This window comes from Cynocephalus volans, chromosome X, assembly GCF_027409185.1.
Source record: "Cynocephalus volans isolate mCynVol1 chromosome X, mCynVol1.pri, whole genome shotgun sequence".
In the NCBI taxonomy this organism is placed as follows: Eukaryota; Metazoa; Chordata; class Mammalia; order Dermoptera; family Cynocephalidae; genus Cynocephalus; species Cynocephalus volans.
Window position 1 is genome coordinate 85,264,533 of NC_084478.1, and position 27,061 is coordinate 85,291,593.

The window sequence follows — 27,061 nt, forward strand, 5'->3', positions numbered from 1 at the left end:
CAAAGAGGCAAGTATCAAGTTTTGAGTTAAAATCAATTTGTTAAGGAGGTACCATACCAAAAGGAAAACACATTATTGTTATCACCATTACTAATTTTATGGCATTCACAGGACCATTACTGAAGAAACCAGTTAGTAACACCATTTAGGGCTAAATTCTCTTAATGACTTGACTATTGTATTGCAAGCAGCATTTAGGTGAGTTGCCATAGTAACCTGTCCTGCACTGTGATTAGTCTCAAGTATTAGTTACAGCACTTTTTGTCAAGTCTCCTTTCTTTGTCATTCTTTTGAATATTTCACACGATGACAGACAAATAAACATTTTAGTGACAAACACCAAATGGAAAAGCACTTGCAGTAGGAATAATTCCTACCTGGAATGTCTCAAGTTTCCTAAGATAATTTAAAACCACATAATTCTGTGGTGCTTTCTAAGTAAAATTCATGCCACAGAAATTGACTCCCTGGTGTCAAGAAGTGACATTTCCCAGTTTAAGGTAGATAGCTGGCAAACGACTGTGCTGGGAAAGATGATCAAGGATCCTGGAATATGCTAGCCTCTTAAAGAATTATATAATTTAGTAGGAACTTGTGATATATATCATCCATAGCTCTTTTTATTCTCAAATTAAATATATTGAAAAGTATACTTCTTTTTAGAAGTTGTTTAAAAATGACAAATGTGATAAAAGTCTGGCAAAAATTTCTATTTAGATGTCCAGAATATACAAAAAATAAAATTATATGGAATAGATCCTATATAAACTTCAAGGAGACCCATTTGGAAGCTGTTGCTGCTTTGTAACAAAAGATATCTTTACTTGACATTACTAAGTTTTTGACAAAATTTCTTCCAGAATAATCAATGACCATCCATCCCTCCTATGGAGGGATGGCTATCGACATAGACGTCATACAAACCCATTCTTATAAATTCAAGAAAATTAAACATAACCTAGAGATGGTCAGAATTCTTACCATCTGTTGTTTTGTCAATACATCATTGTAGATTGCTTCTCTTCGTTTAACATCAAGCTCCTGGCTGGCTTGTCTACTTAATGCTAACGCCTGTACTTGGGCCTCTGAGAGATTCATGTTTTCTTTCCACTAAAAGAAAAATTTTCTATTTACTCATTATTACTGTACAATTGAGGAAAAATAATTAAGGTACCTAAAGATATTCAGGATTTTACAGGTTTTCCCCCCTTTTCTTTATTCTTTTCTAAAGAAAACAGTGATATAAAAGCAGGGTACTGGGGCCGACCCTGTGGCTCACTCAGGAGAGTGCGGCACTGGGAGCGCAGTGGCGCTCCCTCGGCGGGTTCGGATCCTATATAGGGATGGCCGGTGCGCTCACTGGCTGAGTGCGGTGCGGGGAACACCAAGCCAAGGGTTGCAATCCCCTTACCGGTCACAAAAACGACAAAAAAAAAAAAAAAAGCAGGGTACTAAGTTGTCCATTGCTATGCATGGGTTGGCTATCTCTGGAATGAAACAACTATTTGGATTTAATTTGTGCAATTAGCAATTAAAATATGTTTATGTAAACAATGCATACATTTCTATGTTTGACTGATTTCTCAATTCTTAGATTTTATCCATTTTTCTTTTGTACCAACATCTGTGTAAAATTGCTGGATTACAGTGTGGCACTATTACCCAGTTTACCAGTATTTTACTATTGCGAATCAAGTTATAAGAATTATATTCTTTTCCCCACACAAGTAGTGAAGCAAAACAATGATTAAAAATTAAAACAAACAGTGGTGGGGTGGGAGAGAGGACACACACTGGATGTTGGAATAAAACAACTGCCAATTAGCTTACTACAGCTGAAATTATATCTTCAAGAGGCTGAATCCTGACTGCTGTCACACTGTTTGTTGCTTCCACAACCTTCTCTCTTCCTTGATTAATGAGGTCCTAGAAGAACGCAAGAAATAAGCTATATAAAGGGCAGAAAAACACCATAGTTTTAAAGTATAAAGATCCTTTCTCTTGCCAATTTATAGCACTTGGTTTTAAAACTCTAAATGATTAAAGAGAATAGCAAAATTCAGCATCAATGTCAAAAGGGTCTTATTAGTAAGATAAAAGTTTGGGTTTTATTGCATCCATAATTCAATAATTTAAATGAATCCATAAGCACATTTTAAAAAGGAAACCAAAGATTCAATAGTCATTAAATTATTGGTATAATAAAACCCAACCTTTCCTATTTAATTCATAATTGACTCTAGTTTTAAATCACTTATTTCACAATACTGGGCATTATCATATATTTAATGTTACAGCTACACTGCATTAGAATATAAGTTAATGTGTGTTATTTATCTTACTTTTAACATTAAGCAAGTAATTTGTTTATTACAAATATTTTATGACCGAAGAAAGTGCTATTTCGCTAGCTAGTCAGCTGCCCTATTGTTCCTTAATTAAAATAATTCAAACTACATTAATTCAAGGACTGATTCCCCTGAGCTCTGAACAAACCACAGTTTACTATGTTGGTTCAAAAAGGTCAACAAATAAAAGAAAAACTTATTGGTTTATTCAGAGGTAACTTTTTGGAGGATGTGATGATATTCCTGCATAGGGAACCCTCAACAACAAAGCACTTGAAATTGCCTTTAATTTATGTTAAACTACTTTTGTACTTCACACCTTACCTCCAGCTGTTGATTACTCATTGCTGACAGGGCTCCCAAATTGAAAGGAATATAAGGAGTTTGAGAGTTGAAACTGACAGGGGGTAAATTGGTCCCAGTTGGTATGTTGAAACGCATGGTCAGTCCCTAAAAACAAAAAATTATGTACTTTTCACATTGTGATTTAAAACTTGAAATTCTACATCACCTACTGGTTTAGAAAAGAATCCACATTCTCAGATCTAGGAAATTATTAACACTTTTCCACACACAAACAAAATACCCTTTTCACCCGAAACAAGATCTTATTACACAGAAAGCTTTAACCCCTAAAGGTGTATTCTTTTCTTCTGATAATTCTCACAGAATGGGGCAACTCAGAGAATTCTGATGAGACTCCTAACATCGCATTAACATTAAAGAAGTTTGGTACAATGAGTTAGGAGTTTAAAAAGGTTTCAGGTATTAGGATAAGGTTTCTCATGCGCAGGCACATTTTTGCTCAAGTAGGTTGGTGTTTAAAACAGACATGGAATTATTTTAAATAAAGTTGCTGCTGAAGATTGGCATTAATGTCCAATAATGAATATTTTTGTGTTCTGATATCCTGCCGAATTTAGACTTCACGATAAACATGCTAAAGTAACATTTATTCCCACCTCCAAATTCTAAGCTCCTATATATTTGTTACTACAATGTGTGTGATAATGGGAGTTAAGTGATGCCAAATATATAGTTTCCCACTCATCTCTCAATTCAGCAAGTGCTAAGCAGAAATGGGATTACTTCTCTTTTTTTTTTTTTTTTTTTTGGTCTTTTTCGTGACCGGCACTCAGCCAGTGAGCGCACTGGCCATTCCTACATGGGATCCGAACCCGCGGCGGGAGCGTCGCCGCGCTCCCAGCGCAGCACTCTACCAAGTGCGCCACGGGCTCGGCCCGGGGTTACTTCTCTTTAAGTGTAAAATATTATTTTCTTTTCTTCTCTCCTCTCCTCCCACTCTACCACCAAAGGTAACTAAAGCCTATAAACAGATTCTCATAACTGGGGAGTCTCTTCCTAAAGATACATTATATTATTACCTGTTTCAAATGTGACCCCTTTTCTTCCTCACTCTCTTCCAAATGACTAACATAAAAACAAAACCCAAAAAGCATTTTCAATGAAATACCTTCTTCTCTGCTTCATACTCAGCCCAAGCTGCCTTTCTTTCTTCTTCAGTCAATTCTTCTTCTTCTTTGTGGTCCAAAAGAGAATCATGTTCATGATATCCTACAATGTGTTCTTTATGTATTTGAAGAAGTTCTGCAAGTATGGTGTCCTATTTAGAGGGGTTGAAATAATAATTAGTTTTTCCCCTCTGGATCATACTCATATCTCCATAGTTCTATGCTCAAGTGCTAGACTATAAACTAGAAACTGACTGCTATACATATTTCTGATACATATGATAAATTACCTAGAAAACAGCCACAAAACATGCAACACCAGTAAGAACTTCATGTTTACATACAGTACGTTTTAGGGATTCAATTTTTTCTTTTTTAATTACCACCTTCAACTTTCAAGGTCTTTTTCCCCCCAACTTAAAAAGTTTATTTTTTCATATGCATTTTGTTTTATGCTTAATTCTGAGTTGCTAAATGCTAACATAAGTCTGCTTAAGCTAATGATTACATTGGACACCTGTACCAAAAATCATGGCTACGCTGGTTTATACATAATAAACAACTTTATCTTCACAATCACTTTAGCTACCAACTACTATACTAACAAAAAAACTCCTAAATCTAAACAGTTACAGGATGGTTTAATTGGCACTTATAAGTCCTTATATTTCAACTGCAGGAGAGTCAAATATAAATTATACTATAAGGTCACATGGGTCAAATTTAAACAGATACACACTTTTCAGTTTATTATCATAGTGTCTCTTTAACACTACTGCTTTGTATAATTAACTGTGAGAGTGACACACAAAGAGAGTTGGGGGGGTGTTAAACTGAATCACAAATCTGTTATTTTTGCTAATAAAAATTTTAAAATATTCACAAGTTGTTCATTAACAAATCACATATGAAAACCTGGATATACAAAAGCCAAATTAATTCACTTTACAAAAGGATTTTCCATAGCTTTTAACAAGTTCCCCTGGACTACACTTTCTAAATTGAATGTGAATTTAGTGAAGAAATATAATTACTGATCAAATGAAGGTAGGAAGAGGTATATAGCACATTAAATTCAAATTTAATCTGCATCTAGTAATGCTTAATGCATCAAGTTTAACATAGACAAAGTCTACACTTGAAAAGAATTGTCTGTATATATGCAACCATACCTAGAGTACGAGACCCCAAAAATGGTAGGAACTCAAATGTTTGCTAAAAAACTCAAGATAAAAAATTCAAATCATGAGGTTCTAAGTTTTTTTCTGTACAATAGTAAATGCTGATGATAATTCTAAATATTGTTATTTAATATCATGTAAATACCTTTTTATCTTGCTACCCCAATAAACATTTGAAACAATTCCTTTCATGAAGGAAAAGGAGTTGATTTTCTTAATAGATACAGCTGCACTTGAGATTTCATAATTCATTTTGACATGTAGTATGTGTTATTTCCTTTGTTGAAAATAAAAAACATTAAAGACCACACAAACTAGAGGGCTCAAGGAAGTCTACTGGTAGAATACATAGATGCTAACAGGTTTCATTCCTTTGAATAGGTAATTAAATACTTCTCTCTTACATCAGTGTAAAAAAAATGCCATCAAAGCTCACTCCTCCGGCCTATGCCACATAGAATAGGTTTATCATTACCAGATCAGTCTCCAAAGTCCAGAGTTAACGACCAGGCAGGCAGGGAGATGGGCCATTCTGCATTATTTCATTCTACTAAAAGGTAATGTTTCCTTAGTTGTGTGACTACTATGCCACCCGTCTCCCCAAGCATGACTCAAGAGAGAGAGGAATAATAATAAAACCAGAAAACACTGACTAAAATTTTTAGCAAGTGACCATGTCAAATATAATTAGAAAAGTCACCTATTCTATAATACACCAAATAAATTATAAGGTTAAAATGTTCTATAGATAATCCCTCATTTTACTTCTGTCTGGCAATAAGTGATGATCTTAATCTTAGTCAATATCAGTTTATTTCTCTAACAAAAGCAACCTAAGGGAAAGACCAAGACAACTGTGTACTAGGAAGTAGATTCATTCTCAGCTCTGCTACTGATTCTTTCTATAACACCGGATAATAACTTAGTTTAGCTATAAACTGTAAGTTAAATAAAGATGAAATATTCCCCACTCACATGTGTAACTGGATGATGTGAGAACAGCAGGAATAAATGAAAACACCCACTTTTCTGGGAATAAACTCTATGCCAATTAAGTGTAGTGCTCATTTCTCAACACACAATTTATATTTTTTTCAATTACTTTTTTTTATGATGGGAGGGGAAGCGTTTCCAGAAATGCATATATGCATGCGCACACACACACACAGACACAAACTCATATATATCCTCTAAAAAAATGTTTGGGATTATCAGGAAGCTTTATCAAGTCAGACCTTAACATCCTACAGTTTCAAAGTCCAAACTTGTCATCTTGGAATTAGCAGAAATTGAGGACCAGAGAGGCAAAGTAACTTTCTCCAACTACACAGCTAAGGACTAGCTGGCACTAGAAACTAAAATTTCCTGACTCCTATCCAGTGATTATTCTATCACACTACAAAGAACGTCTGTTTTCTTGAGGCATGGTTTCTCCATTTCCCAGATCTTTTCTCTTCAATAAAAAAGATAATCTCCTGAAAGTTTCCAGGGGAGGGGGAAACCTAAATTGATTTTTTTTTTCACTTTTAACACTTTTGTACTTTTTGAAGTTTTTTTTAAACAAGCATATGTTAATTTAATAAAAGAAAATATAAAACCTAAAACAAAGACAGTTCTCAGAGACAAACTTATGAAAGGCTAGTTCATGCTTATATTAAACCTGACATGCACTATTTTACCATTTTCATCTTCATGAGATATTCATTTTAGGAAACCCCATTTCTAAAACCCTTTAATGTCTCCTCCCCACCAATTCCAGATTTAAGATCTGTCCTATCAAGTCTAATATAATCTCCTAATTAAGGTCAGTTTATGGTGGAGGTTCAGCCTCTGCCCATGCAATAACTTTCCTTTTGACCGATGGTCGACTGAAATGCTAATAAGTCACAGAAAAAGTGCATGTGATTTCACTTTCTATCATTAACAAGTTTTGGACCCTTTTCCTAAAACATTACCTCCCTCCTTCTATCAAACCAAAAAACTGTCCATATTGCTTCTACTGGCTACTACAACTCCCTCCTTTCAAAAAACAAAAATTAATGAAAACAATACTAATATCCAATTCCAAAACCCAGAGATAACTACCAGTAACATTTGTTATATATTTCTCCACACATTTACACACACTTACATACACACACTGCGTTGCATAAATACAGAATTGGAATATACAGTTTTGAAATCTACTTTTCTCCCTAAATATCTTTCCATAGATATCATTTTACATCAAATACAAACCTTCATTGTTTTTAATGGCTGCGCAGTGCTTATACTATATAGATACACTTTTATCATCTATTTAATCATTCCCTTAACAGTTTAAGACATTAGACTGCTTCCAGTTTTTAATTATTACCAAATCCACAATGAAATGGGTTAATGAATAAATTTTAATGTATTTCAATCACTTGTTCATACAGTGATTATGGTGTTAATACTCAAGGACTTAGGCAAATATGCTTGCCATAATGCTCACATTAACAAAGAAAAGACAGTCAGTGCAAGGAAGTTAACTGACTTTTTTTTTAAATAGAAACTCATTTACACAGTTCATAAGCCGGAAGGCAGAAATCTTTCTTCCAGAGTGCTGTCTAGACACAAATAAGAGAAAAAAAGATACAGGATATCTGATACAAACTGTTTCTATATCATCCCTTTTAAATTAATTGCAGCTTACTATCTATACATGAAACAAATGATGAGATTAAGAGGACAAAAAAGTATTTGTAATAGGATCCTCACATCATTTCTTTGTGAAAACAGTTTTGCAAAGTACAGAGCAAGTTATAAATGTTAATAAAGAAAATTTTCATCCCAATATACAATACAATTGGTGGAGAGGTTTTTTCCCCTGTCAAAGCATGCATTTATACTAGTTGCTATAGTAACACTATTATTGAAAACAATACTGGAACAGAATCTATAATCACTAGGCCAACGGTCATCAAAATGAGGTTTAAATTACATCCAAATGTGTACCTTTTCTTTGTCTAAATTTTATTTTTCCTTAAATAAGTGAAAAAAACTTACAAGCTTGGAAAAACATGGTCTATATTCTAGCTAATGACCTAAATTAGTTTAAGCTTTAAAAATGACTGGTTCAATTAATAAAACAAAGTTAATGATAAATTTAAATTTTAAATTAATTTATTTAGAAATTTAAAGTGTTTGGCAAGCTGACAAAAATTCCCACCTAATTAATTCTGAAATTCAACCTTGAAAATAACATTTTTGAAAAGTAATCAAGGTTTTGCCTAGGGGTAGGGAAGGGAGTTTGCCATGTTTCACAAATACTTTGCTTGCCATCACTTTGAGTTTTATAATATCTGGAAATAAAATGTCACACTAGAATACTTAACTGCCACATGACCCACTCAAAAAGCTATGGAAAAATTCCTTTTATTACCTAAATAAGTCTAGGTTCTTAGTAAAGAAATTTAACATTCCCAGTCAAAAAGCTTCTACTTTCAAATTTGAAGTTGGTTTCTTCCCAAACTACACTGGAAAAAACTGCAGTGTAGTTGATGTAACAAGCGAGCTTACTGAATGAAATTCACATAATGCCTCCTATCAGATTTGTGGGTCAAGAACACACAACCTTTGCCAAAGAGCATTTGTAAATATATCCATATTCTGAAATTGTTGGTATGAATAAGGTAGTGACAACTACAGTACCTGTCACTTTCAACGAAAGAAAAGGCAGGCCTGACAAACCGACTTTGCTGGAGGGTAAAGGCCTCCTTTGATAAGAATGTTTTCTCCTTAACATCTAAAAAACTAGATACTATAGTCAGCATTTAACCTTTAGAAATTAGTTATCCATTACAATCACGCATGCCATTGTGCAGTAGAGAGCTATTGTTCTAGATTTGATATTACTGTAGTGACTTTCTAGAGGTTGCAGCTTTCCAAGTAGAGTCTGAATTGGAACTCAATTCTCCTATACAATCTGGAGTTCACATTATCGCTTTAATTCACAAACACTGTTACATCCTCTAATTCAACTATAGGTGTGCTGTAAAAAAAGGAAACAAATGACATATGAAACAAATGAAAGCAGCTATTTAGCAGTTTAAATTGTATCTTAAAGACAACATTAAAAGATAAGCAGTAAAATGATATAAATAAGGTCATCTAGTAATTCTTATACTCAACAAATCTCTCTTGCAATTTATATGTCTTTAAGGGCCCATAGTAATAAATCTGCCTTATAAATGTTGATGTTTCCAATGGCAATTATTTATAAAATAGCTTGTCAGAGTTAGGGAGGTTACTATATAGGGGCATCATTGACATCATGGTCTCTGTAACCCAAATATTTTCCCCAAAAGACTTGGTGACTTTGGCTTAATAGCTTTTCTTGTGTTATATGGTGATACAATAAAAATAAGACACAAGCAGCACTATAAACAAAGCATGGTCAGTCTATTAACAAGTATTTACTGTATAGTTTGTGGAGGGACACTAGAATCACCCCTTCACTTCTTAAAATTACTACAGAGGTATCAGTTGGCTATAAGGTAGAAAATAAATGGGCTGGCCGGTTAGCTCAGTTGGTTAGAGTGTGGTGCTGATAACACCAAGGTCCAGGGTTCGATCCCTGTACCAACCAGCCACCAAATAAATAAATAAACAAAGTTGCCTATATTATTTAAGGGGGGAAAAAACCTTTGAATGTTGGAAAGGGTAATGGTTTTTAGTCAACTGCATGATAACTTCATTGGAAGTGATTATCAATATCTAATAATTAAATATTATCATACTCCCTCCTGATTATAGTAGAGGAGTTCAAACCTCAAATACCTGTCTCTTCTGCAGCCTAGCTGAGATTTTTCTCTAGGCCCTACGTGTTTTTAGTCTTCTACTCATCTGTCATATGTCAAGCTTAATCTTCTCCTGAAGATCAGAACCTCATATGACTCCTCTGAATTTCCAAAAATTTAAGTCCATACTAGTTTCAGAGAAATGAACCTAGTATAATGGCAATATTAATAAAAATGATGGAAACAAAACCAGCAGCTGACATCTGAGCACTTACTATGTGCTAGGCAGTGTGCTTTATATGAATTATTTCCTCTATGAGGGAGGTACTACATTACCTTATTTTCTTGAGAGAAGTGAGGCTTAGAAAGCTTATGTGGCTTGACTAAGATTACACCCTAAAAAGGGTGGTTGGCAGGTTACCTGGGAGAGGGACAGGACTTAAACCAATTACTCTTTTTACTTGGCACCAACCATCCCAGCAAACACTGAATAGGAGACTTTTATAACCTACAAAGAAATATAATTAAAATAATTCCTCTGGAGCTGGTTATGTTTCCTGGCAGTCTATTCTTATTTACACGAACAATAATCATTTTTATACTAGTAAATACAAACATAAAAACAATATTGGAACTTATTTTATTAAACAAAAAAATATTAAATGTGATAAAAGAAGTGGAGAAATAGCAGACAATAACATTAAACTTCATACATGTTTCACTTATGAGCATGGCTTCTTAGAGGTATATACACATCAACAAAAATTAGGTTCATGTGCCACCATGTAGTTCATAAGCCATAGGTTATTATCACTTGCTGTATAATTAAATGGGTGCTTTTAAACCTTTATTCTCAAAAGTAAATGTATTCAAGTTCAGAGAAAGTTCCTGAAATAGGTTGATTAACTATTTCATACTTCACATCAAATTACCTTAATGGAGTATATTTCACTCTAGTGTTAAGAATGAATAAGATAAAACCTTATATTACCATATGCTGGATGATAAAACTGCACAATAACATAACTGTTCAGTAAACTATGCTTTGAGGCATTAAAGCTTGAATAAAGGACAAAGACAAGGGTAGAAAACTGTACACAAAATCAGGGTGGAGAAAGCAAACCTAAAGCCTCACTTAGGGTACTTTAGTTTGAATCCCCATTTTATTCTCCCTATAATTACCAACAAGCAGTCCACATTTTAAAAAGACACAAGTAGTACAGTGCTGAAAAAAGGAAGTGCAAAAAAAGGTCTATGTCAGTTTTAATGGATTTTGTTTTCCTAATAAAGGGTACAGAGCTGAAGCTGTGTACACTGTACTTAAGAGGAATAAAACATCCACTTAAGCATGTTATGAAACATGACCTTAACCAAGATTTTCATCTCTGATTTCTAAGTTTATTACAAGAAAAGGTACTTTCCCTAACATAATTTACATAAATGTTAACAGAAGTTAGATATTCCTTTAATATTTAAAAAACAAACGGTTAAGAATCAGTCAACAAATCTATATCATTAAAAACTTTTGTTAAACTATCGGTTTGGGTCACACAGCAGTTTCGAAATGGCTGAAGAACATTACCTGAACAATTAAAGACATGCACAGACACTTGGCAAACATGATTCAAGAGAAGGCCATTATATTTCAAAGAGGGAAAGGCAGCAGCAAAAACTACAGTAAAAATCCAATGGGGGACTTAAGAAAATGTTAAGTAATGGGGGATGGGGGGAAGGGAGTGAATGAAACTAAGATGGCAGATTCAGTATAGAACTAAAGACACAAATTAAATCTCCAAATCTCTTCCTTTCACAAATCCACACAGACCAACCACTCTTATTTCAATTTTACTGCTTGCAAAGTAAGTCTAATTCTAACACTGCTTTTCAATGATATATAAATCATTCAGGATTGCAAATAAACAATGTAATGCTACACCTCAAAGAACTAGAAAAACAAGAACAATCCAATACCAAAGTTAGCAGATGGAACGAAATAATTAAGATTAAAGCAGAACTAAATGAAAGAGAGACCCAAAAAACGATACAAAAGATCAATGAAACAAAAAGTTTGTTTTTTGAGAAGATAAACGAAATAGCGAAGCCATTAGCTAGGCTAACTGAAAAAGAAAGAGAGAGTTTCAAGATGGCGGTGGCTGCGGCGGCTGGCGCGGAGTAGCTGAGGTGGAAAAAGCAGCCACTGAGCCTCAGGCAGCCGGGAAACTTGTGGACCTTCCTCTCGCCATCTCTTAACGGAGGACTGCAGCTGCTGGCCGGTCCTGGGGGCTGAATGCCACTTTGCCCCCAGCAGGAGAGGCTGCCTCATTTACAGGCAACAGCTTTGAAGTGTGGAGCAGGAAAAGAACTGTTTCTTAGCTGCAAAAGCGAGTCTCGAAACAGGGAACACGGCGCCAGGGCTGCTGTGGATGCAGCCAGGACCCCGTTTGCAGTGTCCCTGTTTGCAGATGACATGATCCTATATATCGGTACAACATAAAACCTCTACAAAAAAACTGTTGGAATTGATAAATGATTTCAGCACAGTAGCAGGATACAAAATCAACACACAAAAATCAGTAGCATTTCTTTTCTCCAATAGTGAACATGCAGAAGGAGAAATCAAGAAAGCCTGCCCATTTACAATAGCCACCAAAAAAATAAAATACTTTGGAATTGAGTTAACCAAGGAGGTGAAAAATCTCTATAATGAGAACTACAAACCACTGCTGAGAGAAATTAGAGAGGATACAAAGAGATGGAAAGATGTTCCATGCTCTTGGATTGGAAGAATCAACATAGTGAAAATGTCCATACTACCCAAAGTGATATACAAATTCAATGCAATCCCCATCAAAATTCCAAAGACATTTTTCTCAGAAATGGAAAAAACTATTCAGACATTTATATGGAACAATAAAAGACCACGCATAGCCAAAGCAATGCTGAGCACAAAAAATAAAGCTGGAGGCATAACACTACCTGACTTTAAGCTATACTACAAAGCTATAATAACCAAAACAGTATGGTACTGGCATAAAAACAGACACACTGACCAATGGAATAGAATAGAGAATCCAGAAATCAACCCACACACTTACTGCCATCTGATCTTTGACAAAGGCACCAAGCCTATTCACTGGGGAAGGGACTGCCTCTTCAGCAAATGGTGCTGGGATAACTGGATATCCATATGCAGGAGAATGAAACTAGATCCATACCTCTCACCGTATACTAAAATCAACTCAAAATGGATTAAGAATTTAAATATACACCCTGAAACATTAAAACTTCTTAAAGAAAACATAGGAGAAACACTTCAGGAAATAGGACTGGGCACAGACTTTATGAATACGACCCCAAAAGCACGGGCAACCAAAGGAAAAATAAACAAATGGGATTATATCAAACGAAAAAGCTTCTGCACAGCAAAAGAAACAATTAACAGAGTTAAAAGACAACCAACAGAGTGGGAGAAAATATTTGCAAAATATACATCTGACAAAGGATTAATATCCAGAATATATAAGGAACTCAAACAACTTTACAAGAAGAAAACAAGCAACCCAATTAAAAAATGGGCAAAAGAGCTAAGTAGGCATTTCTGTAAGGAAGATATACAAATGGCCAACAGACATATGAAAAAATGCTCAACATCACTCAGCATCCAGGAAATGCAAATCAAAACCACATTGAGATACCATCTAACCCCAGTTAGGATGGCTAAAATCCAAAAGACTCTGAACGATAAATGCTGGCGAGGCTGCGGAGAAAAAGGAACTCTCATACATTGTTGGTGGGACTGCAAAATGGTGCAGCCTCTATGGAAAATGGTATGGAGGTTCCTCAAACAATTGCAGATAGATCTACCATACCACCCAGCTATCCCACTGTTGGGAATATACCCAGAGGAATGGAAATCATCACGTTGAAGGTATACCTGTTCCCCAATGTTTATCGCAGCACTCTTTACAATAGCCAAGAGTTGGAACCAGCCCAAATGCCCATCATCAGATGAGTGGATATGGAAAATGTGGTACATCTACACAATGGAATACTACTCAGCTATAAAAACAAATGAAATACTGCCATTTGCAACAACATGGATGGACCTTGAGAGAATTATATTAAGTGAAACAAGTCAGGCACAGAAAGAGAAATACCACATGTTCTCACTTATTGGTGGGAGCTAAAAATTAATATATAAATTCACACACACACACACACACACACACACACACACACACACACACACACACACACACACACACACACACACACACACACACCGGGGGGGTGGGGGGCGAAGATATAACAACCACAATTATTTTTTTTTATTTTTATTTTTATTTTTTTTTTTGTCCTTTTCGTGACCGGCACTCAGCCAGTGAATGCACCGGCCAGTCCTATATAGGATCCGAACCCGCGGCGGGAGTGTTGCAGCGCTCCCAGCGCCGCACTCTACCAAGTGCGCCACGGGCTCGGCCCAACAACCACAATTATTTGAAGTTGATACGACAAGCAAACAGAAAGGACATTGTTGGGGGGGAGGGGGGGAGGGAGAAGGGAGGGAGGTTTTGGTGATGGGGAGCAATAATCAGCTACAATGTATATCGACAAAATAAAATTTAAAAAAAAAAAAAGAAAGAAAGAGAGAAGACACAAATAAATATCTGAAATGAAAAAGGAGACATTACAATGAATACCACAGAAATACAAAAATCATTAGAGACTATTATAAACAACTACATGCCAACAAATTGGAAAACCTGTAGGAAATGGACAAATTTCTGGACTCACACAAATTATCAAGACTGAACCAAGAAGACATAGAAAACCTGAAGAGACCAATAATAAGCAAAGGGATTGAAGCTGTAATCAGCAGTCTCCCAACAAAGAAAAGCCCAGGACTGGATGGCTTTACTGCCAAATTCTACCAAACCTTTAAGGAGGAATTAACACCAATTCTTTTCAAACTATTCCAAAAAATGAAACAGAGGCCATTCTCCCAAATACATTCTATGAAACACACATTACCCTGATACCAAAACCAGACAAAGACACAACAAAAAAAGAAAACTATAGGCCAACATCTTTGATGAATACAGATGCAAATATCCTCAATAAAATATTAGCTAACCAAATACAACAACACATCCAAAAAATTATACACCACGATCAAGTGGGATTCATCCCAGGGATGCAAGGATAGTTCAACATATGGAAGTCAATAAATGTGATACACCACATTAACAAAATCAAAGCCAAAAACCATATGATTATATCCATAGACACTAAAAAAGCATTTGACAAAATTCAACATCCCTTCATGATAAAGACTCTCAGCAAATTAGGTATAGAAGGAAATATCTCAACACAATAAAACCCATATATGACAAACCAACTGCCATTATCATCTTGAATGAAAAAGTTGAAAGCTTTTCCCTTAAAAACAAGAACAAAACAAGGATGCCCACTCTCACCAATCCTATTTAACATAGTATTGGAAGTACTAGCCAGAGCAATCAGGGAAGAGAAAGAAATAAAGGGCATCCAGATGGGAAAAGATGAGGTCATATTGGCCCTGTTTGCAGATGACATGATCCTATACAGAGAAGCCTAGACACTCTACAAAAAAACCTCTTAGAGTTGATAAACAATTTCAGCACAGTTGCAGGATAAAAAATTAACACACAAAACTCAGTAGGATTTTTATACTCCAACAATAAACTAGCAGAAAGAAAAAGAAATCAAGAAAGCTAGCCCATTTACAATAGCCACCAAAACATAAAATACCTAGGAATCAATTTAACCAAGGATGTGAAAGATCTCTACAATGAGAAATACAAATCACTGTTGAAAGAAATTAAACAAGATACAAGAAGATGGAAAGATATTCCATGCTCTTTGACTGGAAGAATCAACAGTGTGAAAATGTCCATACTACCCAAAGCAAGCTACAGATTCAATGCAATCCCCATCAAAATACCAATGACATTCTTCACAGAAATAAAAAAACAATCCTAACATTCATATGGAACAACAAAAGACCCCAAATAGCCAAAGCAATCCTGAGCAAAAAAAAATAAAGCCTGAGGCATAGCACTACCTGACTTCAAATTATACTACAAAGCTATAGTAACTAAAACAGCATGGTACTGGCATAAAAACATACACACAGACCAATGGAACAGAACTGAGAACCCAGAAACCAGCCCATATACCTACAGCCAATGGATCTTCAACAAAGGTACCAAGAACATATACTGAGAAAAAGACTTCCTCTTTGATAAATATTGCTGGGAAATTTGGACATCCATATGTAGAAGAATGAAACTAGACCCATACCTCTTGTCATACCAAATCAACTCAAAATGGATTAAAGAATTAAATATAGGGCCGAGCCCGTGGCGCACTCGGGAGAGTGTGGTGCTGGGAGCGCGGTGATGCTCCCGCCGCGGGTTCGGATCCTATATGGGAATGGCCGGTGCACTCACTGGCTGAGTGCAGGTCACGAAAAAGACAAAATACATACATACACACATACATACATACATACATACATACATACATACACACACACACACACACACATACACACATACACACACACACACACATACACACACACATACACACACACACACACACACACATACATACATACATAAATATATGTGCTGAAACTATAAAACTCATAAAAGAAAACATAGGGAAACAATTCAGGAAGTAGGACTGGGAATAGACTTTATGAATATGACCCCAAAAGCACAGGCAACAAAAGGAAAAATAAACAAATGGGATTATATCAAACTAAAAAGCTTCTGCACAGCAAAAAAAAAAGAAAAAGAAAAAGAAAAAGAAAAAGAAAAAATTATGTTAAGAGAAATAAGCGAGGCACAGAAAGAGAAATACCACATGTCCTTATTTTTACATGGGAGCTAATAAAAAGTAAATAGATACATAAAGAAAAAAAGATACAACAATCACAATAATATGTTGAACTTTTTAAGAGAAGGGAATAGAACCAAGGCTGCTGGGGATGGGAAAGGGAGGGATTGGCACAGGGCTATGAAAATCAATTACATCGTACAATGAGGTATAGACTAATCATCTTAATTTAAACATGAGATATTGCACACTGGTATTGATATTCAATGCTGTACCACACAGATATGTAAAAACAATTATGCTCCAATTAAAAAAAAAATGTAAACAGATTTCCTGCAACCAGAAACTCACCATATAATGAATAAATTCAAAGTAATTTTTTAAATTAAAAAAAAAATTATTAGCATATTCATTGTCACAAATTGTAATTATTCTTTATGCCCTTTACCTGACCAATCACTTCCCAACCCCCCTCCATCCCTCCTTCATCCCTAGTATACTTAGGTTTGTTCTCTCCTTTTGAAAGTTCAACATATTGTGGTCTCTTTCTCTCTCTTTTTCTCTCGCTCTCTTGCTTTTGCTCTCACTCTCTCTCTTACTATCTTTCTTTCTTAGCATCCAGTTATGAGTGAGGACATGTGGTATTTCTCTTTCTGTGTCTGGCTTATTTCACTTAACATAATTTTGTCCAAGTCATCCATGTTGCTGCAAATGGCAGAATTTCATTCTTCTTTATGGCTGAATAGTAGTCCACTGTGTGTATATATACCACATTTTCTTTGTCCAGTCATCTATCAATGGACATTTAGGTTGGTTCCACAGTTTGGGGGAAAGGGGAACTGTTTCTACACTGTTGGTGGGAAACATCATTATGGAAAACAGTATGGAGGTTTCCCCTTTTCTAATTGGAATCCTTGCTTTCTATCAGAAATATTATTAATCATGGGCTATTTCTCATAAGAGTCAAAGTTTAAACAGCTGACTCTTGAATAACAGGGGTTTAAACTGCATGGGTCCACTTATACATGAACTTCTTTCAATGTATTTCAATGCTTTTTAAATGTGTTTACTCTTCCTCATGCTTTTTTAAGTAACATTTTCTTTTCTCTAGCTTACTTTATTGTAAGAAAACAGTATGTAATAGATATAACATACAAAATATGTGGTTAATCGACTGTTTATTGGAAAGGCTTCTGGTCAACAGTAGGCTAGGAGTCAAAAGTTATATGCAGAGTTTTGATGGAGGGTTGGGGGTAGGGACCACATCCCTAATACCTGAGTTGTTCAAGGATCAACTGTATACTTTCAGAAAAGATGTTAACTAGAATGCAGTGCTTTAAAAAAGGTAGTATATGTACCAGTATGGAAAGATGTTCAAGATACATATAGGTGTAAAAAGCAAGCTATAGATGAGTATGTATGGTATGATTCCATTTGTGTTTGTGCACAGGAAATTTTTAGAAGACTATCTAAGAATCTTAATCACATTCTGTAATAATGTAATTAAGAACCAAATCGTTATCAATGTAATATTTCATAACATGGAAATTGAAATGACACTCTTTTAAAAAGGCACACTAAAACTAATAGAAAAATGGTAGATTTAAACCCCTAAGTGGCCTTAAGCTATTATCCAAAAGATTTGATGGAGACTATCACAAAAATAAAGTGTTTCCTAAATGCTGTATCAGTGCAAGTCCAATGCTTAAAAAAAAATAACTTATATATACAAATGACATTTTAATATTTTCAAAATGTTTACTGTACAGGTTACTTTGACATGTACACTAAAATTTTAACTGGAGAAATCACTGACTTATGTTAGCATTAGAAAAACATTTATTCCTATAACTTTTGTTTTAATTAAATATGTCCAACCATATGAAGAACTAATATCATTCTGAGCTTTCTTCAAGTACTTAAAGTGACTTTGGTATTGTGACACAGTACCCTAGTAGCTGCTTTCACAATTCCCTTAACAGCTGCATGGAACAGTAAGTGCTTGCATTCAAAATCAAGACAACAGGAAAATAGGGCTGGCCCATGGCTCACTCGGGAGAGTGTGGTGCTGATAACACCAAGGCCATGGGTTCAGATCCTATATAGGGATGGCTGGTTTGCTCACTGGCTGAGTGTGGTGCTCACAACACCAAGCCAAGGATTAAGATCCCCTTACTGGTCATCTTTAAAAAAAAAAAAAAAAAAGACAATGGAAAAAGCATCCCTCCAAGAGAATTATCCCCAAAATGGCCTTCTAGATAATTAGGGTAGGTTTAAATATATAAAATATTTAGATCAGAAAACACACAAGTTTTCTGTTATATTCAAATGGATCAAAATGATATCTACCATCATATTAACCTTATAAAATAAATACACAACCACAATTTTACCCAGAAGTGTCTTTAAAGTGAAATATACCTTATACATTTTAAATATTTTCCCCTAAATCTATACTATAAGTATTGTGTGCATATATATATCTTTTGGGGTGGGTGGGTGGGATGGGGTGGCTGGCGGGTTTGGGGACCTGAACCAGTGACCTTGGGGTTATAAGGCTGTGCTGTAAGCAACTGAGCTAACTGACCAGCCCTCCTAGAAATATCTTTACTTGCTATATTAATATTAAATAACATTTCCTTATCCAAGAACAATGGACCAGAAGATAGCTGTATATAATACTACTCTTGGCTCTGCCACTTACTAGCTGAAAACTGTGGGCAAGTCACTAAATGTCTCTGACCCTAAAGTTTCCCCATCTATAAAACAAGAGGACTTCACTAGATTACATCTAAAGGTCCTTTTCCAAGTGTTAAAGTCTTACTTGCTTCATGACAGTGAAAACTATCAAGTAAGAGACAATGTTTTATTTGTTCATTCTTTTTAAAAAATAGATGAATAAACAATTATTTCCCTCTAGCACGCAATGTGCTAGAGCAGAAATGGCATAAATTTATAGTAAGGAATTCTGAATCACAGTGCTGATTCAACAAACTGCTGACTGAAAGATTAAATGACTTTTTAAATGACTTGAAAAAGTCATTTAATCTTTCTGAGATTCCATGTTTTCATCTGTAGAATAGCAATAATAATATTATTTACCTTATTAACCTTAAAAGTTACTCCACTGATCAACTGAGGTAACATATGAAAATACTTTCAAACCTTTTAAGTACTATATAGTTTTTAAATAAAAATTATTTTAAACTTAGAGCTACATCTCCACAATTTTTTGACATATACGAAAAGCTGTACATATTTCCTCCCACCCTCTTTATTATTTTTTTTTGTGATAAGAACACTTAACATAAAAACTACCCTCTTAATAATTTTCTATTGTATACTTAAAAATTTGCTAACAACAGGCACACTATGCTGTACAGTAGATCTCTAGGACTAATTTCATCTTCCCTAACTGAAACTTAGTGCCCTTTGACCAATACCTCCCTGTCACCCCCTCTTCCCCAGCCCCCAGCTACCACTGTTCTACTCTCTGCTTCCACATAAATGGAACCATGTAGTATTTATCTGGCTTATTTCACTTAGCATAATGCCCTCCAAGTTCATCCATCTTACTGCCAATGGTAGGATTTCCTTCTTTTTAAAGGCTGACTGATACTCCATTGTATGTATATACCACATCTTCTTTACCCATTCATCCACTGATGGACATTTAGGTTGCTTCCATGTATTAGCTATTGTGAATAATGCTATGATGAACATGGGAGTTCAGATATCTCTTTGAGATCCTGATTTCAATTCCTTTGGATATATAACCAGAAGTGAGATTGCTGGATCACATGGTAGTTTTTCTAATTTTCTGAAGAACCTTCACACTGTTTCCAATAGTGGCTGCACCAATTTACATTCCAACCAACAGTGTACAAGGGTTCCCTTTTCTCCAAATCATCACCGACACTTAGTATCTTTTTTTTTTTTAATAACAGCCATCCTAACAGGTGTAAGGTGATACTCTCATTGTGGTTTTGATTTCCATCTCTCTGAAAATTAATGACATTGAGCACCTTTTCATATACCTTTTGGATATCTGCTGATTCTTAATTGCTCTATGACACAAAAGCATGAGACAGTTTAATTTTATGAAGAATTATTAAAATTATGTATGTCCCCTACTGGAGGTTTATTAAAAGAGAACCACCCTATTTCCTTTAAGGTTTCTACTTGGAGACCTTTTTTCTGGAGGGCTGAACTTCTTATTTGGCATAAAACATATATTTGAGAATACACTATCCTTTCGTGCTGTTTTATGGATCAAGCACCCTCTCATTTATAATTATCTAGACAAAATTTATTAAATAAACATTGTCTTCAAAAAATTCTGAAATATAGCCTTAATCAGATGACTGACTTTCATAGTAGTTGGTAAAATTTCCTTGGTCTGTGTTGGGTTTTTTTAAGCTAATATTCTAAGCATGTTTACCTTTGGCAGCATGGGAGTATCCCTCTTCTTCTTCTTTTCTGAATTAGGGTCATCTAACAAGTCTGGCTCAAAAGTATAAAGTTCAGTAAGTTCATTCATAGTAAAATGACGCTCGACCTGCTGTTGATCAACAACTCGAAAAGATAGTGACTGCTTAGTTACTTGCCGATCATAAATCTTATCTTCCATGGTTCCCTTTGTAAAAAGAAGAAACAATATACAAATAAATAATATGTTGTAAATATTAAACTTAATCAAGGAGAAATATAGTTACTGATCAATATAAAATGATAAAATTTCGTGGCAATATAATGCAATAAAGAAAAATTAATCAGCAATGTTGCTTAATTCATCAAAGATTTCAACTGGTCAGCACAATTTTTACTATGATAAATTAAGAAAATCACCTTACTGATAATCATTGTATATTATCTGACCAAAATGCATTCATGTGTTGCTTTATATATTTTTGTACTTGGTAGGAGGAGGAGAGCAGGCAAGTATCAGGGTAAACAGAAATAAAAGAGTACATGAAATAGGAATTTAGGTGTGTACTGAAGTTAGATGCAAGATAGCAGTTTAAGTCCTTTTCAATTTAATATAATAAGCTATCGACAATCACCATAAACTGCCTTTATATCAAGTCTTACCTTCTATAATTTCTGGATAGAAAACTAATATAAAATTCCATTTCCATTACATATATAGCATTATAAACTAGAATGTAAAGAAGTTCTAAATTAAAATAACAGGAAAGAGTTCACAATGAGGTTATCAGTCATATGATCTACCAGTTAAATTCAGTCTCTGGTTGAGAAGTCCAGATTTGGAGGCAGGTGGAGAGCAGTAGCACCTGCTCCCAAAGCAGATGTAGCAGTTAAGAGGGCAACTTGATTCTATACACCCGTATTACCTTGAAATGCACTCACTTCTTTGATTTTACTTATTTTTCTTAAATGTTAATGTCTGTTTTTTAACACCTGAGTTTATATTTAAAGGAAATGACATTAATATTCTTGTCTAGAAGGTATTAAATATTCTTTATAATAATTCTGTGTTATTACAATAAGTTAAAATTTGTCTTTTTATTTACCCACATTTTTCCAATTAGGAGGCTATCTGGTGGCCACTGAAAAACAATGATCATTTGACATTTTTTATCAATAAGGAAGTTAGATTTGGTTAATAGCTTTTCAATGTATGCTAAGTAAATGAACTATACATGTTTAACTTTCTTAAATTAGCAAGAAAATGCTAAATCTGTTCATTCATGCAAAACAATCTCAGCCTGAGAAAGCTAACATTACAGCAATGAACCAACTGCAAAATAGAAACTCATGAGAGGCCAAAATTGACTTCTGCTGCTTTATGTATAGGAATGATGCTTTCAACTTTGTCTCTCTGTAATAGATATATGTTCTGCACCTCTAAAATATTATCAGTTTCACCCAAACTTTCAATATGAAAAGAATATAAATCATAAAACCTACCTGAGCTAAGAACCTATATACATAAACGGGCTTAGTTTGTCCAAAGCGATAAACTCTGAATATACTCTGGATGTCATAAGATGGATTCCAAGAAGCATCAAATATAATTACTCGATTAGCAGCTACCAGATTAATTCCAAGAGATCCTGCTTTGGTGGAAATGATAAATAATCGCCCTCTGAAAATGAAAATACAGAATAAACACTTTAGAAATGAGTGCTTTAAAGATATTTTAATTATGATATGATTTTTTTGATCCTACGGCAGTTTTTTTGAACAATCAGTTCAGAGAATTCATTTGTTACTTACTGAAGAAAGACATATCTAGAGGAGTCAGGTTGATGATTTATATGACCAAGAAGAATTTTACTGCTGGAAAATGAAATAGTCTGATTTAAGAATAAAGATGAATGTGGAAATCTTATGTTTACAATGTATTCAGGTTTTATTTACAAATTTGAGTAAATATATAAAATTTATGTATAACTGTAAAGTCTATATTGTGTTGGGTCTTGTTATGAGCACTAAGTACATCAAAATGAAAGACAATGCTCAAGGTATATGCTCAAGTATATGCAGTAGGGATGACTTGTATGCAAACAATTATAATGTAATGTAATAAATATAAGGAGAGACGTCAGATGCAAGTTACTGAGGTAGCTAAAATAGAAGCAAGAAGACAGAGGGCTCCAGGAAGGATGTGTCTAAGAAAAAAAAAAGAAACTAACAGATTACCTGATGTGTTGGAACGCAAGGATTTATAATATTTCTATAGGAGAATTTGGGAATGAATTAGTAATAGGTACATAGAAAACTAAGCAAATGGTAAAAACAAATCAATACTTGAGCAAAAATAAACAGGTGCACAAAAAAAGGAAAAGTAATCATAGTATTTTAAATTTAAAGCTTAAGAATATTTATATAGTCACAACAAAACAAACACTCCAAATTGATTTAGGCAAATATGAAAAATTATATTGGGAAATTGAGTGAAGAAAAGTGTGTGTGGGCATGTGGATAAATTTCCACCTTAAAACATAGAAAGGATATATGTAAGCAAATACCCGAAGAATTGCCAAGAGTTGAAATTGGTTATTTTCAGAAAGTAGAAATCATGGATAGGAAGAGGTTGGTCACAAGACTGATTTATATTTTAAGCCTTGTAAAATGATTTGTTTTTTAAAAATATGTAAACATACTACTTTGATATAAATACAAATTTAATTTGAAAAAGATTATCTATAATATATTTTGAAAATATAGACAAGTCTAAGAAAAAGAAAATTACTCAGTTCCACTCCCCATAAACAATTTCCATTCAAATGTAATAGGGTTTTTTTTTGTTTTCCTAAGCATATAGTTTTTTGGCTTTACATAGTCAGGATAATATCTATATACACAGTTCATATTATTAGCATTTCCTCAAATTTTTTGGTAAACATAATGCTTGGCAGCTGCATAATATTTCACTGGATGAGTATATAATAATTTATTTAATTATTTATTGTTGGCAACTTATATCAGAAAGAGAAAACCCCGGGAATATAATAAACTCTCAATAATCACCATAAAATGCCTTTATATGTAGCCTCATTTTGTTATTTCATGACAGAAAATTAATAACTAAAATGCCATACCCATTACATTTACAGCATTATACATTAAAAATACAAAAAAACCTCTAAATTTAAATGAGAAAGAGTTTACAACTTAGTTTACCAATCATATAATATACTAAAGAAAAATCCTGGCACAAAATGAACCAAGATACTTGTTTTGATTCTGTCTGGCACTCATCATAGCTCATTATAAAAATCCCTAACATGTGAACACCTTTGTATTGGCTCGGCATTTACCAGTCTTCCCTGGTAAGCACCTAGTATACCTGTCTAAAAATACAAACTCCTGGACCTGAATTAGGACTTCCTAAATCAGAATTTCCAACTAATGAAACCAACCTAAATGTCCTTTGATGGACAATTGGATAAGGAAAATGTGGTATGTATACATAATGGAATACTACTCTGCCATAAAAAAGAATGAAATTCTGCCACTTGCAGCAACATGGATGAACTTAGAGAAAATTATGTTAAGTGAAATAAGCCAGGCACAGAAAGAGAAATACCACATTTCCTCACTCATAAGTGGGAGCTAAAAATAATAAACAAATAAATAAATAAAAGAAAGAAAGAAAGATACAACAATCATAATAATACACTGAACTTTCAAAAAGAGAGAACTGAACTGAGGTCACCAGAGATGGGGTGGGGGGGGGGGAGAAATTGGTAAATGGCCAAAAAATGACTACATTGTATAATGCTGAATATACTAATTATACTGATTTGAGCATCACATATTGCACACAGGTACTGATATTCAACTCTGTACCCTAAAGATATGTACAATCAACTATATTTCAATAAAAAATAATAATAAAAGACAAACCATTATCTGTACAGTGCTCCTCCTATAAACCTTCTTGTACATGTCTTTGGCAAAAAAATATAAGCATTTCTGGTAGGTACATATGTAACAGTGGGATTGCTGAGTCATAGGCTATGTATACTGTTAAACTGAACAAATAGTTCTCCAAAGTAGTTATTCCAATTTACATTCCCACCAACAGTATTTAGAGTTCCAGTTGTTCCAATCCTTGACAGCTCATGGTATTGTCTTTTAGTTTTTATTATAACCTTTTAAAAATAGTTTAAAGTTTTCAAGAATGTGCAACAGTAGTACAGAGAGTTCTCATGTATCCTTCACCCAGCTTCCCCCAATGGTAATAACTTACATAACTGCAGTACACTGTCAAAACCAGGAAACTGATGTTAACACAAACTCAGGTAAAGAGCTCATTTGGATTTCACCAGTTTTTGATTGGTGTATACTTCTGTGAAATTTTACCATATACGCAGAATCATGTAATCCTTATCACAAGCAGGGCACAGAACTGTTCTATCACAACAAAAACTTCCTTGTGTTATCTCTTAGTATTCCCACCTTTCCCCTCCCCCTAAATCCTGGCAATCACTATCTGTTCTCCATCACTATAATTTTGTCACATCAAACATGCTATATGAATGAAATCATACAGTATGTAACCTTTTGAGACTGGCATTTTTCACTCAGCATAACACCCTTCAGATCCATTCAAGTACCAATAGCTCAGTATCAATAGTTCATTCCTTTTAATTGCTGAGCAGTATTCCATTATATGGATAAACCACAATTTGTTTATCTATTCGCACATTGAAGGATATGTGGGTTTTTTCTAATTTGGGGCTATTACAAATAAAGCTGCTATGAACATCTGTGTGTAAGTTTCTATGTGAATATATGCTTTCATTCCTAAGGAATAAATTTCCAAAAGTGTGGCTATAGGGTTGGATGGTAAGTTTATGTTAGTTATTTAGTTGTTGGGGTTTTTTTGTTAGCTGCCAAACTGCTTTCCAGAGTGGCTGTACCATCTTAATTCCCACTAGTAATGTAGAACAGATCCTGTTTCTCTGCATCCTTGTCAGCATTTGATGTTGTCACTATTTTTTATTTTAGCCATTTTGATAGTTGTGAAGTGATAATTCATGTGGTTTTCAATTACATTTCCCTAATAGCATATCCAAATTGCCAGCATCACTACTTTTATGCCTTGGAGTCATTATCAAGTACAATAAGGGTTACTTGAACACAAACAAACACTGCAATAACAGGACAGTCGTTCTGATAACCAAGATGGCCACTAAGTGACTAATGGACAGATAGCATATACAGCATGGATACACTGAACAAAGGGATGACTCACATCCTGCACAGGATGGAGCAGGACAGCATGAGATTTCATCATGCTACTGAGAATGGTGTGCAATTTAAAACTTACAAATTGTTTATTTCTAGAATTTTCCATTTAATATTTTTGAACAGTGGTTGACCATGGGTAACTGAAGCCATGGAAAGTAAATCCATGGATAAGGCAGGGGAGACTATTATAGACAAAAAGTCAGCAACACAACACTCTATTAAAGAATAAGATCTGACCAACATTTATAGAACACTCCACCCAACAACAGCAGAATGCACATTCTCTTCAAGGGCTCGTGTACCATATACCAAGAAATGCCGTATTTTCTGCCATAAAATAAAACACAACGAATTTTAAACAATTTTGAAATCATACAGAGTATATTCTCTGAACACAACTGAATCAAACTAGTAATCCATAACAGAAAAATAATGGAAGTTTCCAATTGCTTGGAAATTAAACATGCTTCTAGCTGTGAGTGAATGAGGAAGTCTCAAAGGAAATAAAAAATACACTGAACTGAATGAAAATACAAAACACCAAAATTTGTGTGACAGTTAAAGCAGTGCTGAAAGGGAACTTCACAATACTAAGTGCTTACATTAGAAAAGAGGATTAGAGCGCAGCCTTGTAACACCAAGGTCAAGGGTTCAGAGCCCCAAACTGGCCAGCTGCCAAAAAAAAA

The 27,061-nt window shown here is 34.5% G+C and overlaps 1 protein-coding gene across 5 annotated transcripts in view; it reads right to left on the reverse strand.

Moving 5' to 3' along the window:
- The window catches only part of ATRX (ATRX chromatin remodeler), a 222,154-nt gene that overhangs the window by 2,946 nt on the left and 192,147 nt on the right, over positions 1-27,061 (reverse strand). For 4 of the 5 annotated variants that reach the window (XM_063083057.1, XM_063083056.1, XM_063083059.1 and 1 more), the window contains 6 exons: positions 22,581-22,758; positions 21,091-21,285; positions 3,823-3,972; positions 2,673-2,798; positions 1,831-1,926; positions 982-1,110 (listed from right to left, as the gene is read on the reverse strand). In XM_063083057.1, coding sequence (XP_062939127.1) covers positions 982-1,110; positions 1,831-1,926; positions 2,673-2,798; positions 3,823-3,972; positions 21,091-21,285; positions 22,581-22,758 — 874 coding nt within the window. The remainder of the gene's footprint in view (positions 1-981; positions 1,111-1,830; positions 1,927-2,672; positions 2,799-3,822; positions 3,973-21,090; positions 21,286-22,580; positions 22,759-27,061) is intronic. The other variant, XM_063083058.1, reaches the window with a different exon arrangement.